This window comes from Lonchura striata, chromosome 2, assembly GCF_050655825.1.
Source record: "Lonchura striata isolate lonStrDom1 chromosome 2, ASM5065582v1, whole genome shotgun sequence".
NCBI classification, from domain to species: Eukaryota; Metazoa; Chordata; class Aves; order Passeriformes; family Estrildidae; genus Lonchura; species Lonchura striata.
The window spans coordinates 29,431,024-29,447,579 of NC_140704.1; the positions used below are offsets into that span (position 1 = coordinate 29,431,024).

Consider the following 16,556-nt stretch of genomic DNA (forward strand, 5'->3'; position numbering starts at 1 on the left):
TTACAGTTGCCAAGTGGGGATACATCATCTGAACTGCAAATTTAAATTTAAATGCTTTAGATCTTCTAGAAAGATTAAAAACGCAAGTGGTATTTTCATCTATATTTATGAAGTACGTATTGATAAAGTTTCTAAATTCTGTCAGTAGGAGTGGAAGAGCCTTCCCTCATTCAGAGATGATGTGGTTATTGCAGGGCTTTTCCTGCTCTCAGTGGAAAAGTTGTAGACCATGGTCAACATTCAATTGAGCCAGCTTATAATTAATTTTACATTAGATGCCCTTTTGAGAAAATAGAGAGGAAATAAACTGTTCACTGTATCAGTTTTCCATTTTAAAATACAAAGGTTACCGTAAGTGTCAGAACTCAAATAATTAAGAAATTTCTGTGCAGACTATTTCAGGATATTTTTGCATAAAGTATTTCAACAGCATATGATTATTCACTTTTCACCCCACATAACCCATTGGGAACAGCACTAACAAGTGTGGCAAACTACCAAGACTGGTAAAATGACCATGGACTCCACTGTCTACTCCACCCATGCCATAAAAAGCCAAGTTCATTGCTGCTGCCCTGCTCTCAGTCTTTTTTATTTCTCTCTCCTGCAATGTTCCCTCCTGTCTTGCCTTTTTTCTCCTCTCTCCAATAGAATGTCTCTTTACTACTTATTCTCTCTTCTTGACACCAGGTGCCCAAGCTGAGCATGGTTATGAATACATGAAAACCCTGTTGCAATGAAAACACATTGTACATCACCACCAAATAGAAGCAATGAGCTGCAGTGTGTTCCCTGAGGAAAAAAAAGAAATAGGGAAAAAATTCCAAAGCCTGTGTGAGGTCTCTTCAAAGTCTTTTGGGAAAGGGCAGCCATAAAGAAAACTGAAACTCATGGACAATAATACATGATTAACACAGAAGAATGTCTGCAAATTTCACAGCTGTAGGTTTCACTAGCATCAGCAGTGTATGTACAAGAGAGAAGGTTTATAGAGCTGAATCACTTGGCTAAATCTGGATTGATCATCAAATCATATCCTCAGTTGGAAGGGTCCGGACAAGGTTCAGTGAGTCCAAATCACAGGACAACCCCCAAAATTACATCATGTGCCTGAAAGCATTGTTTCACAAGCAAAGAGTAAAAAATGTTCCTAATATTATGTTGGCTCTCCCTACCAGGATGCAGCTTACCTTCCTCACCAAAGAAAAGTGGGAAAGAACAATTAAAAATTTAATTTAATTAATTTACTGTAGCTTCCAATACCACCTTGGTTCATTGCTCAGATTGGACAGTCTCCAGTAGCAGGAACTATGTCAAGGATCCCTGTGAATGGACAGAAGCTAGGACACTATAGTGGTTGCATAGAAGGAGCTCATCAGATACTTAAGAAAGTTTGCCTAATGCATATACAACCAAGCTATTGCTCACTTTTCACAAAGCACAATGTTAGGACGGGCTACAAGTATTTTTAAGTAAGTGAACAAATCACATAGCTCAAAACACACTGCATAGAGTAAACCTACCTTCATCTGCTAAGAAAACTATACAAAGAAGAACATTTCTTTCTTAACTAGAGAACCACCTCTATGCATAGTCAAGAGAGTTTTTCCTAATGTTACCAAAAAGGTATTCTATTTTTAAGAGGAAAGCTTTTGTTCAGCTTTACATTCATCTTGTACTTAACATGATTACCAAATAAAGTCAAATCCTACAGATAACATGAATTTAGAGTAAACACAATTTATAAGGGTATCAAGTTACAGTGCTTACTAAAGCTTGTAGAAATAATAGTCATGCTGCTATGGATGATAAAATCACAGAAACAAAAAGAGCCATTGGACTATACCATTGAAGTATACTAACTTAAGCCAACACCAAAGTACACAATCATAGGATCACAGCATGGTTTGGGTGGGGGGCACCTCCAAAGGTCATCCAATCCAACCCCCCTGCAATGAGTCAGAATGTCTTCAACTAGATCAGATTGCTCAGAGCCCTGTCCAACCTGACTGAATGATTCCAGGTTCTGGGCAACCTGTGCCAGTGTTTTACCACCCCCAGTGAAAAAACTTTTTTATTTAATCTAAAAAAGTAAATCTTCTTCAGTAAAAAAACATTAAAGTTTCTAGTTCTTCTCTGCAATAACATCACTTTTGCCTATACACTTGAATGTCTGTATTCTTTGGCTGTAAAACATCAGCAAGGAGACATAGTTGCTATATTATCAGGATACAGAGGGCTTTTTCTGCAAAACACTTGCCCTAGGATTAAAATTAAACTTGTTGCTGCACTTCAGTATAGAAACAATGTCAAGAGCCATGTGCAAACGTTCCATTTCATACTAAACTGATGCTGTCTCAAATGATTTAGCAATGTTTTAGGGTGGACACTGACTATGATTCCCATTTTGGCACAATTTGGTGCAAGCTTATGTTATAAATTAGCACTCCAAGGTCCTCTAACCAATATTCCCATGCAAGTGAATCTGATCCTTTACATCCTTAATTATACTGGCAAGTACTCTCTTAAACACAGCTGTATTGCTTCTAGCAAAATGGAATACTGATACAAAATCTTTGGGGAAAAAAAGCCAAAGACAACCCTCGATAGTTTCACCAATGCTTCACGTTTTTTAAGAAAAACTTCTTATTTTAAAATAAGTTTCCCACTCCCTTTGTCTGTAAAGAAAAAGTTGTCTTTTTCTTTGTAGCACTTTAGCACATGTCACTTTGTGGTGGTCTTTGATTTGAGGCAAGAGTGAACATTATTTTCAAAAGGCAACATGAAGGGGGTGTTTTCAAAAGGCAACACAATCCTGACTTACAAAAAAAAAAGAAGTACATTACTGTGATTTGAGTAGTTGCTTTTCAATAATAACCCTGAACATTTCTATATGTCTGTGTTCAAAAGGATGTTGCTCATGTCCCCCTTAACCAAGAATATGTCGGTGGTAATTACGCATGAAGCCAGTGAATCTCCAAGCAGTTTCTCTTAATGTTGTAATATCAATTAGTAGTAAATATGCCCTTGTCAAATAGGAGAGAATGGCCTAATTCATACCATAAAGAATTAGAAAAGAAAAAATATGCAGAGTTAATTACATAACAATGTTTGTCAAGCCATAATAAATAGCTGAAATAGATGGGTATACAAGAGAAACATGTTTCAGATGAGCTTTAACAAGTCACATAGACAAGATTGATAAAGTTATTAAAACCAATATAGAAGGAAGGCAAAGACAATAATGTTTGCTTAAAGGAATAATCTTGCATGTAGAATGAAGGAGTTGGATGATTATTTTTTCTGTGAATTAATTCCTGTTTTTCTATGCATGAAGAAAAAGGAACATTATTAGCCACTTGTTTTGTTCAGCACTGACCTTGAAATCCATCTCCTTTAGAAACATAGCAGTTTCAAGCTCTTACAGACATGGCTACAAGGAATTGGTGGATCATGAAACCATGCTGGCCCTTCCAGTAGAAATGCAAACCATGTTAACAAAAAAAGCAGCAGTACAGCTGACAGAAGAGTGAACCTCCCTTTGCTATTGCTGTGACTGACACACAACCCGTCTATGAAAATTTTCAGCGGCTGTTTTCTTACACCACTCAATTTCATCCTCATTAGGACTCTTAGGATGAACTATTTCACCAAAGAGATTATAGTGTTTAGGGTAGAGAGGTTTTTTCCAATCCATGCCTGTAAAAAAGTGGGGTGGCAAGGTACCTTGTAGCAAAACTTTGGTCAGTCAGATAAGGAGTTAAGGAAGATAAGGAAATCATCTCTGTTCACTAGGCAAATTATTCAATAAGCTCTTGAAAGATCATAATTAACATTTGTTGGATGATTCTAGGCTGTAAAATGCAGCAAATTTTTCTCTATCATGAGGGGAAAAAACCTAAACAAACTGCAAACAAGCTGTAGTAGAATGTTAAAAAGCTAAGAGGCTGCATCTACAGATAACTATTACCTAGTCCAAAATTCCTATTTATTGCAAAATTTATGTAAAATCTGAAAAAGCAACATGCCAATAAGAGCTACTAGTAAGTTAATCAACAAAATCTTACATCAGCTGGATGTAGATGCATGGTTAGCCCTTATTTAGTAAAAGCTAACTACTTAAAATTGGGTTTGGAGTAAACTTTAGGAAATGGAATTTTGACATACAAACAAACATGCATAACAGAACTTTGGAGTGCAGTAAATCACCCCAAAACATTTTGAAGCTCTATAAACAAAGCAGATTCATCTTCTCTCCAAAAGATTTAGAAGCAGTACATGCACAAAACATATACTTGCATAAAAAAATAACTCTTCAGAGGAAAAGGCACATCAGCTAATTTCGTTTATGAACACCGTGAGCTCGTAAACATAGTCATGCCATTATTCCATGGAAGAATCTCAGTGCCTTGAACACAGCAAGAATAAAGCACACTTTGAGGACAAAAATCAAAAGCTTAACCATGGAACTGGTATCTGACCTAGTCAAAGGAAAGTTCTGAACCCATTTTACTTCATTTTAAATAATGAAAGACCTCACAGGAAAAATATCTGAAATTGCACAGTTCTGGGAGCAAGTGACCATAAAAGTTGGTGTGTAGTGAGCCTTACAAAGCATGCTTCATTATACTGCTGCTGTTTAAGTAGAAATCACACATTATCTCCATCTTTCGTATCATTTGCTACAATTTTGCCTGCAAATTCAATACCTGGTCTGCTCAACTTCAGCACAGAATACTGGAATTAAATAAACAAAGGAAAAACACTTGACTCATAACTGCATAAGAATGGAAAGACTGAGTCAAGGAAAAAGTTGAAGGCAGAGGTTCTGCCAGAAATGTGCATTCATGCTGCTGCCAGTACCGCACAGGTTGAATAAAACTCAAATGTAAACAATCCCTTTATAAAATATTCTGCTGGGTAGAAACTTCAAAGTGCAAAACATTTATAAATCAAGATTATTTATATAAGTACATTGCTAAGTAATGGGCCATGATGCTTAATAGAAAATATGACCTCTGACCTGGTGAGAAAGTACACTGTAAGGCTTGGAATATGGTTAAAATATTAGTTAGGAGGATGAATAAAAATTGGCTTAGGAAAGTAGCTCCTCAAAGAATGCTTTAAAATCAAACTTAATGAGTTGAGACTGAAAATGCTGGAAAATACATAATGGTGACTTTTATTCAATCCAAGTATTTGGCCGGAAAATAACTTCCAGGATATACTGCACAACAAAATTCAGATGAAAATCACTACCCAGTGAAGGTTTCCTATGATCTTTCTCTGACTTCTGTTAAGCCTCAGTCCATGCATTTCCATGTCTTAAGAGAACAGTTTAATCTAACTTCAAACGCTCTGCATGTCATAGTCTTGAGATATGAACATATTTTCATATTCAGATGTTCCAAAACATATTTAGATGAAAGCCAGCTGAAATGTTTAGAAACTTAACATTGGTGAGATGAGGTTGCCACGAGATTTGCTCCTGTTATTTTTGAATGTTAAAAAATAAATAGCCTTCAGCAACCATTAGCCAGCACCAGAATGCATTGTGATTGTTCTGGTCTTATCTCTAATGAAGAGAAGCACCAGGTTCCTAGTGGTGTGCATCATCTCTAGTTTCAAAATTGCCTTAACAGGCACAATAATTAATAATAATAACAGAGTGGTAATAATTTCCAATTTAAAACAAGAAAATTCTGAAAAGATACAGGAACCACAGAATAGAAAGGTGTAACTCTGTACTACAAAAATTTAAGAAACAAATACTCAATAGTAATAGCAGAGAGCAAGTTAAGATGATGATAAAGTCAACATGTCTTTGTTTTTAAGTTTGTATGTGCATTCTCACTGTATTTCTTCAAAGGAGTAAGCGACAGTTGATTGAATTTACTAAGATTTCCCAAACTTTCAATAAAATTCCTCCCTAAAGGTTTTTAAGAAAACTAAGGTTCCAGGACATAAGACAAAAGACCTGCCAGGGATAAATCCTTGCTCCAAAGACTGAGTAGAGTGGGTAGGAGAAAATGCTTAGTCCTCAGAACAGAACCCACAGAGTTCAGAGTTCAAGTGGGATTTGTTATAGTATCTATGTTGTTCAACACATTCATAAAACAACTGGAAAAATAGTAAGTAATAATATGAGTTTGCTTATGATATGAAGTCTATTACGGTAATGGCTGACTGGCATGGAATCCAGGAAGTTCATTATGAACTGAGTAACTAGACAATAAAATGATAAATGAAGTGGGATGTAAGTGAATGCAAAACAATTCATCTGTATTTCAAATTTTAAATTATGAGATCTCAGGAAAAGCCCCGTGCTTAGGACACTGCTTTGCACAGAACCACCTCTCTTTGTTTTTCAGCCTATGTAGCTGTTCATTCAGAGACACAGTGGAGGCTAAAAGTTTACATGGATCTCAGAAGACAAGAGCATGGAACAGAAACCCATCAGGGCTAATACTTCCACAGAAAACCTCTCTGGCTCAGGAAATATTTAAGTTAGCAATTACTGAGTGTAAAGAGAAAATTTAGGGGTGTCATATATGCTTCCCCTGATCTGATTCTCTCCTAGGGATTTCCTTACAAGCTACTGTTGGACACATGACAATGACCTAGATAAACTTCTGATCTGGTCCATTATGGCCATCTTTGATGCTGACATATTGCAGCATAGTAAGTCCCACTGCAGCAAAAACCAAACCTGGGATGTATCAGGACAGATACTTCCAGAGAAGATGGGTGATAAATCTGAAAAAGGTCCAAGTGCACAAAGCAGCTACTAGGATAGACAGGCTATCACTGGGATCTGATGGCTCTGCATGCCGGGGCATTTTTCATTCTTGATATTATTGGGCTTTTGCCATGTGTAGTATCACATTTTTAAATATTTAAGCACTAGGTATGATCCATAATGAATGACTTTCATTGAACAATTGGACACAAGCAACAAATAAGGCTTGCGGCTTAGTGTCTCAAATACATACAGAAACCCCAACCACAGGTCTTCCAGCCCTTCTAAAGAAATACCCCAAGGTTAGCCTGAGGCTGGATTATTTGACTCCTGCTAATATATAGCAGCAGAGTATAAAAGAGGAAATTAATTGTCCCAATACAAATTTGATGGTTACTGCCTCTGCTGCAAAAAGTTTAGGAATTACCACACTGTAAGAGCCTGCAGAATAGTTACAGTCACTAAAATGTACAGCTTGAATATTTTTGTGTTTAAATGGCTGAAGAATTTGCTAAGTCTTCCTGATCCAATATAGTAATGAAAATGTGCTACAACCTTTGCTTACTTTTGCTATAAAACTAAATTTTGCATTGAAACTGGAAAAAGTTATCTGAAGAATTTCAGCCATATTTTTGAATGAAAAAGTGCACTCAGAAATACAGAAACTCATTAGGAAACCACCACAACAGCAAGCTGTTAACATTTTTAAAATGCCTCTTAAGCACACAACAATTTTAGAAAGCTTCTTTGTTACTGTTGTTTCATGTACTCAAGAGCTAAACCAGAAAAAACAGAAGTATTCTATACTACAGGTATTTTAGTTACTTGCTAAATTATGCCTCTGGGGGACAGCATGGAAGCCAAGTGAGAAGAGTCATTTTTGATGCCCAACTTAGACAGTAAAAGAACCACATCCCTTTAAGTGCAGAATTGCAGCACTAACAACTCAAAAGTGCAATTGCCCTTAAACAGATGCAATGGACTTCAGAGGTTTCTGTCAAGCAGGCTAGCAATGGAAAGAAAAGTTAAAAGCCATTTGTTTGCAAACAAAATTTTGTGTCAAAGTCCTTTCATCTTAAATGTTTGTTTCCATTAAGAGATAAGAGGTCAACATCAAAGCTTTAATAAAAAAAAAAAATCAGAATAACTCATACTATCAGATTTGAAGATGAAACTCAGATTTGATGCTCATAGTATTTGTTTTTGCAAATGGTTCCAATTCAGTGTTTATTTCCTATTACAATAATGTATCCAGAGTAATTAAAACCAACATACTTTTCTAAGTTCCTATACTGTATATCACATATTTTCCCTTTCACTTGAGAGTCTGGTAGATCACCTTAAATCCACTTGTTCCCCAAACTTCTTCATACTAAGAAGCTATTTTTAGAGGAATATGCAGTAAACAATTAAAATATCTACAAAAGAAACAACTGGCAACCTTTATTAAATAACACTGTCAGAATGGCTGAACTGAGGTAAAAGAGCAAGGATGCTTAAAGGCCATTTTATGAAGTCATGACTTTTAGGATATGTCTACATGCCTTAATCGCTTTGGCTGACAAGTTGATGGACGAACTCTGATTTCTCCAATTATAAGTTCAATAGCTGAAACAAGTCTAAAAAGGTCATGTGTAAAAGGCATACAATATTAACCTCAGTTTTATGTGCAGCTTGTTAAACTCCCAGAACTTGTAATAGCAGAGACAAATTGAGTAACTTTCTGACCTTTCTGTGATAAAAACCTACAGCTATTTAAAGAAAGACCTAAAGGTTACCAATTATTTTTCTTAAAAGCCATATTCCTCAGACTGGGAATTTAGTACTGCATTGAGAAATTAGTTTGTGGAAAGCTTCATTTGAGTGCTTTTAGAAGAGTTGCAAATCTGGAGCAAATCCACTGGTTTGTTACCTGTTTTGGCTAGAAGAAGAGGGAGACTTGAGAGGAAACAAGAGAACAACAGAGAAAGGGGTCAAAAGAAAAAGAGCAAGAAAATACAAGAGCATGGATGCATGCATTCAAGAATAAGCAATCCCAATAGAAGAATAACAATCCCAATTTTTTGATCAATATTATCCAGTATCAAGCTTCAGGACATCTACTAAAATAAACAGCCAAGTTGCTGTGCTTCCCACAATGTCATGCACCAGAGTGTTGCAAGCAAAACTGAGGCTGCAAAGTTCTGTGTTTATAACCTTTCCTGACTCAAAGCCTAAAACTTCCCCAACATTTTAAAAAATTTGAACTAATATATTTCTTAATTGATTAATGTTTCAGAGGTATATTCTTTTTTTAATTTCTTTACATCCTCTGGATGCAAAAGGCTAGTTGGATCAAATAGATTTCAGTTCAAAATACAAAGTCATGTTTGTAAATCCTTCTCATCATGTCAGTTCTACTTATTGCAAAATATGCATTCAGACTGATTGCAGATAGTACTAATAATTAAGGATAAAAATGTGTAAAGCTTCCATAAATATCAGTTTCTGTTTTTACTGGTGAATGACTGGCTATGAGTTTGTATTAAGAAAGCTACAGATTCTGATTTTTATGAGCCTATCCATATTGAAAGTTCAGACTGATTGGGTTTTCCTCTTTGTCCTAAACTCTCTGGAAACAAGACCACTCTGGCTCATCACATAATTTGCACAATTTTTCTTGATGAAAGAGTGAATAGTCCATAGGATCAGGAAATTTAAAAGTTCAATTTTTACCTCTTGAAAATACTAAATAGTAATTACTTGGCCTTAAGGATTTCTAGGAACAAATGTAAGTTTCCATATTCATTACAATTTATTATGTCATTACAGCTGAAATTAAAAAAAATGTCATTTTAAGAAAAGTGAGGTCTCCAGGCAGCATCCCAATAATTTTAATCAGATTGCAATTATTTGACCAAATTTATGCTGATTATTAAGTGAATTGAGAAGCATGCAGGGGTCATGTAGAGCAGAACCTATTTGTTTTTAATGAGTTTCCAAAATTTTATTTTGTAAATTCACTTCATTTGCCCTCTAGGCTCATTATGTCACTACTAGTTGCCAAACCACCTTCAACTTTGTGGATTATCCCATTAAGGGGTGTGTTCCCTCTTTTGAGAAACACTGCCTTAATGTCTACCCATACTACTATTTTAAGGGATCTTTGATGAAAAAGAAATCATAAATGTTTACCTTTAGGGTTTACCAAGACAGACATAAACACTTCTAGCACACTAAGTATTTCTTGAGCCATTAACCACACTGCAGATGGGCTCTTGTCTTCAAAAAATCTTTAAGGCTACAGTAAGTGTTCAGTATGTTTGCATAAGAAATCATGCACAGTTCAGGCTCCTTTTAGTTTCAAGCAACTCCATAACAATTATTCTATTGCATCATAAGTCTCTTTTTAGTGTAGGTACTGTGATTTTTCTGGCCGTCAGGGAATAGTACCTTTATCTTAACCAAATAGAAATTTCAGAGGCAAAAGTATTTGGGCCCACTGTACCCTAGGCAAGGCTTAGCACATATTTACTGCTCTGACACGACACTCTGTCAGTACTTCTCTGAAGTAGAATTATTTTAAATTAATACAGTTCTATAACCAATATATATTAATGTCACTTTCTTTTTTTAAAGCTTTCTGTGGTTTACTATGTCCATCCAAATGTGTTTTATTTTGGATGATTACTGTTCCTTTTTAATCCCTCTGAACAGTAACAAAGTCTTTAGTGAAACTTAAAGACCAAGATTTTATTTCTGTATCCATTGCAAGCTGTTGAACTCCCATGCTAAGAAATGCTTTTTATAGTCTGATTATTTCAATGATTATTTTTGTAATTCAGTCATAAGACTCTTATTATCATTACTATTAGTATTTTTAAAGGAAGAAGAGCAGTAAATAAAGAAAATGTTTTTTTTTTAAACATTACTGTAGTATTCAAGCATAACCCCATTTATTACCTAGTACATGTTTAAAGATAATAATGTGTGTGCGTGTGTCTGTGTGTGTCTGAGAAAGAGAGAGAACAAGGCCCAATTTCAGTATTATTCCATTGCTCAGAATATAGAACAACAACATGCAGCTGAGATATTTTCCCAAAACTTGTGCCTCCAATGATATCAATCAATAGTTTTAATATACATCCATCCCTGCATGGATGCAATGGTTTGACATTATCTTTAATATTCCTTGGGTCTTTAGCAGTTCTTAAGTCTCCTTCTAAGTACAACTTTGTTTATTTAAGAATAATTTGGCTTCTTTTTATAGATTTTCCTCCTAATACTCAGAATTTGCTTTCTCCATTACATCCTATTGACCTGATTATTAAAACAAAGATTCTTATTCTAATATATTATACCATGCCAGTCATTGCTATTTTCAAGGTGAACTTCTCATTAAATTAAGGAGTTGGAATTTTACATTTTCATTAACACTTACCAGTAATATCATCCATAAAAAATTTGACCTTTCTCCCTATTTTTAATTCAGCTTGCTTATCAGCTATTTCCTTCAAATTATCTGAAAAATGGTCAAGAACTAATTCCCTAAGTTCAGACTCAGATAGTATTCAGTATCTGTATTCAGTATTTTGAATGTGCCAACCACTTCTAACACTGTTTTAGAAAAGAAAAAAAGAATTCGTAAGTGCAATCTAAATTGACTGTATTTTCAGGAAGCAAACCAGAGATTTTATGAAGTGGATCTGTATATCAATATCAGTAATGTGGTATCCTATGCATGATGTTTATAAGACAAATAATTATTTGTGTACCAGGCACTTGTTATAGGCAAATTAAAGGTAAAAAGCAGGTCATTTATACAGCACATGAAAGCCTTTTCCTTTAATTCTCCTGATTAGTTTCTTGGTGTATCAAATAGTTGTCTTGTTGTATCAAAAAGACTTGATATTTTTTTCTAAATACCAAACAAACACTGCATTTAAGAAGTGAAAATAAAAGCTCATACTTTTTCTTAGGACTTCACAGCTCCTTCAATACACTCCATGGTTCTACAAACATTTAATTTCCACTTCCAAAACATAAAAAATGCAATATTTTCAAAATTTATTTATTTCAACCAACTTGCTTTTCTAATGCAAAATCCGAAAGACTGCCCCCATTTTCTTTTATATCAACATATCCTTACATCCACATAATCATATAACCCTACTAAACATAACATAATTCACCTGAACATTACCATGACCATGTCTCAATAAATTCCTTTTTTTTAAATTAGGAAATGTGTACCTATCAACTGTCTGTATCTGGTAGTGATGATATAAACCTGTCAGCTAGAGGAAAGCTCCATGAAGGAACCTGTCATCACTCCTTCCCTGAAATAAACGATGGCTTTCTGGGACTTCTAGAAAGCATCTAGTGACAGAAGTTATTGCAATAATAGGCTATCCTGCATTAGCACAGCTGCTTTTTTGTGTTTCTATCTCTTCTGGACTTCCTATCATGCCTATATGAAATCCATTCCTCGAGCATGGAACTCATCTACAGGTTCATCTATTAATGACTTATACTAGAAGGAAAATACCTCGGTGACTCTCAAATCATGCTTTGGACTTAAGATTAAAAAAAATAGGAACTGTTTTAAAGATATTTTTTCATGTAAAAAATTGATTTTGTTCCCAGTCTCTTAATCCCACCCAGACCAGCAATAAATTTGGAGCTATGTAATTTCTAGATTCATACAAGTCTTTCCATAGGTCTTTACACAGAAACAATTATGTTCCATATAGATCTGCAATCAAAAGTAAACTTGATTCATATATCACATATATACAAATGATGTGTAGAACTGTTCTTTTGTTATCGATCAAAGTAGGCAGCAGGAACTCAAGACTATATTCCTGTCTCTGTAAGCAGGGACATGTTTTAAAGCCATTGTAAAACAAGACAGCTAGAAATAGTTTACTTACTTTGTGAAGTGTTTTCATCTATATATAAGACTTTTTCCATGCTAATAAGTGATGATTCTCATTGCAATGATCTTACATAATGATTCTAGCTTTGTATTTTCAAAGAATGGAGGCAGCAGTCTGCTGTAATCCTCTTATCACCACAGATCAAGAATTCCCACTCAGATCTCAACTGCTCTTATATGTGCCCATTAATATTAAAATGTCTTGTTGCCATGCACATCAAAACCTACTGAAGATTATAAAAGATTTTTCTTTCTTCCAGTCAGATTTACTAACTGTTGCTATCCACATATGTCTATTTGATTCACTTGCATATAAAATCGTGAATGCATATAAAATCAATGAAGTCTAAAAGGCAAAAACTGCAGTTAGACCTCAGCAATATTTGAAGCATTACATTTTACCATGAAAAGGTGGCTCTTAAAGCTATATTTCAACAGTTATTCAAATTATTTTTACCAAAAGAAGCCAGAATTCACCCTGAAAAAATTAGGTTTGACAGCAGCAGAAAGAAAACTGAGCAGTTGTATGTCCATCAGTGTTTTACAAACAAGAGATGAACTAATGTCATATAATAGCAATGTTCAAATTATGTTGGCATTAAAAGTCTATAAAAGCATAAGGTGATCTGTATTGATACTCACAGCTCTTAATAAAGCAATAGAATTTTATGGGAAAATTCAAGTGCTTGGTATACCAGAAAAAGATTTAAAACTAAAGCCACATTTAAACAATTATATATAAACCCAAACACAATTTTTTTTAAAAATCAGTTAAAATTAACTAATAAAAAGCAGTTAAGATTACATTTATTCTTCTTTATTAAAATTTCTAGCTTACTTCTTCCTTCATTGTTTGCTGAGTTAAAAAGCTGAAAAAATATATCTGCACTGGAGGCAAGGCAGCCCACTCTTCTGGTTAACAGAACATGTTTCCCAGGCAAATGGTTTATTTTTAAATAGCTTTTGTGAGTACTAAGTATGTTGGAGTGTTAACTCTTTTTGCCTCCAGCTGAGGCAATCTGCTACGATTACAGACACTGTTTCAACACCTATATGCCATGCCCTTCCTGTCACCTGAGTACCAAACTGTTTTGATGAGGGACATAAAATACTGCAGAACCACTGATTGAATGTACTTTCATTGTTTTTTGCTAATGCTGAAAAATAGCAATTTCCTAAGCAGAAAAGCAAAAATGGTCCTGATGTTTTTATGCATTTCTAAAAAAAGTTTATCATTTATTCCTCTCTAATCAAAAAGCTTACATTTTTGTTCACAACTACAGGATTGTCTGGATTTTGAACAAGAACAGGCAAGGATCTTCCAAAAAAATCCTTTTCATGTCATATTTATTTTCCTTTGATTTTGTTTTAAACGAAGATTCTATCATTAATCATATAAATTGCAAAAGAAGATAATTTGCACACGGAAAGATAATTACATACCTTATATTGGATAAGGAGACTATAAACTAAAATGTTTTTCTTTTTAGTTTCTCTTGCAAATTTCTTGATCGTAGTAAGGTCTTCCATCCCAATGCTGAAAGAATTATTTTCTGGAATATCCAAGTGCACCTGCAAAAGAACAGATGAGGAAAAAATAAAATCCACTTTTTCCATAGTGTGCAATTTTAGATTGATGGTTTTTAGTATCACGTTTTTATGTGTTAAACACACATAAAAATACAGACTAAAAAAGACTTTTCTTAGACAGCTTCTATTTACTACTGAATTCCACTACTTACACATTTAGGGATATGAAAAATATTTTTTTCAAAGCAGAAGAAACCAATATGCCAGAACATGTCATGCATCTTAAAAATATTCAATTAAATTTGAAAACAAACAACATTTTTTTTATAAGCTCTAGACTAACTTTCACAGAAGGTTTTTTTTATTTGGGTTTTTTTACTATCAGAGGACTATAGAATACATGTGTCTTTCATAAGCATCTTGAAGGTTTTCAAGTCAGAACTAAATTCTTTAAAGTTTAATTGGAAATTTACTATCCTTTCAGTATAGCATATTAGTTGCCTTAATTGGGTTAATTTCAAGATAATACTTCAAGTTTAAAAAGCAGAAACTACCTCAAAAAGAGGATATGACTATCCTGAGCCCTTGGGCAGGGAAAGGCAGGTCTCATGCTGCACAAACATGGCAGGCTTATGCTGCAGTCCATGGCAGGACCTGAACTGAGTTGAAGTGTGAGGACAACACTCTCAGGCACATGGTGTGATTTTTGAGGTGTCCTGTGCAGGGCCAGGAGTTGGACTTGATGAACCTGATGGGTGCCCTCTAACCTGGCACATTCTATGATTTTCTGAATTCTCTCTTGGGTATCCTCTGCAGGGCCAAGAGTTGGACTCCATTATCATTGTGCCTCCCTTCCAGCTTGGAATAGTGCTCCTGTAACTGGTATTTCCAGGGAGGTATTAACTAGCTCAATCCTTTCCCAAGTCTTACATACTCCACATTTTAATCAATTTCCCTTACAAAACTTCTATGAGCTGTAGAAATCAAAATTAAGTATGATGATTTGTACATATATGGTTTCAGTGCCTATAAATAGCAGAAATACATTTATCCCTAAAAGGAAAATTATTTCAAGTTCTCTTTGTACTTTATGTTCCATTTATACTGTCATAAAATAGGTTCTCACTAATTTTACCTTGCAACACTTTTTAAACAGAAGCTGTTTATTGCCTAGATGCATATTTACCAGAAGCAAAACTATTGTCTTCTACTACACGAAAAGAAATTAATTTTCACACACATTATTTTATTTTCTACCCAAAACAAGACTAAGTAGTACTCATTTACATGAAATTATAAATCATTATTTTGACAGAACTTAACCTAGCTCCACTTTACCATTAAGCTCTTTAACAGCTTTGAAAATATATTTTTCTCAAACTAACTTTGGTACTGAAATGCAAATAATTGCACCTACAGAGCTGAAGTACTAACATTCCTTTCTTTCTAACCCCAAGCAAAGCAACAACATAAAAATCAAATCCATTCATAACATTTACAAACAAGAAAATGTATTACTCAAAAAAGCAGTGTCAGTTTAAGAGTATTATTTTTCAGGTTACAGCATAATTGAAGATACTGCCTTGGTGCAAATAACTGCCTCAAGTTTACCTCTGTGATGCCTATTTCTCCTATATCATTAATCTTCCCTTTTGTCCAGATACAGTAATCCAGTTGCTGCTTCATCTTACAGATGCCATGAAACAATCCAGTCAGGCACCAGGATAATGGATAGACTTTGAATCTCTGGCAACTGATAGGTGGGAATAGGGAAAAAATTCATCATGTCCAGGGCAAGCTCATCCTTTTATTGGATCAATGCTCACTGGGCTGGTTAAACAGAGTCTGGCACAATAATAATACCTGTCATTTTTACAATTAAAGAAGATAGCTACTGAAAGGGAAAAAAACCCCTTTTTTTTCCCTTAATTATCATACCATTATGAAAAAGTTGCTTTTGTAATGAAATCAAAGAAGAGACAAGAACTTTCCAATTCCCCAAATCCAATTGGATTAGACTGTTACTAGTTATGAGTTTAGAATGGAAGCAGTTAGCTGCTCTCCCCATTTATTCTTTCAAGTTTTACTTTTGAGAGTAGAAAAACATTTTCCTTATAGCTTGTAGCTAAGACCTATGCATTTAAATGTCAACATACTGCTTAAAATTCTGATGCATATTTGTTTGAAAAATATTAATATGTCCTTTTACATTGAAAAAAAGTATAGGATTTTTCATTAACAATTCATTCAGTTAATATGTTTAAAAAGTATGTATCTAGGAAAGAATAAATTTGAGGAAAATCTCACTCATGAGCCTTAGAGAAGAGCACACTCAACAATGAATTTAATTAAAGACTGCTGAAGGAAGTT

The 16,556-nt window shown here is 34.5% G+C and overlaps 1 protein-coding gene across 8 annotated transcripts in view; it reads right to left on the reverse strand.

The window, feature by feature from the left end:
• CRPPA (CDP-L-ribitol pyrophosphorylase A) overlaps positions 1–16,556 on the reverse strand; it is a 126,091-nt gene that overhangs the window by 49,394 nt on the left and 60,141 nt on the right. For all 8 annotated transcript variants that reach the window (XM_085567485.1, XM_085567491.1, XM_085567523.1 and 5 more), the window contains one exon: positions 14,100–14,228. In XM_085567485.1, the coding sequence (XP_085423611.1) occupies positions 14,100–14,228 (129 nt within the window). The remainder of the gene's footprint in view (positions 1–14,099; positions 14,229–16,556) is intronic.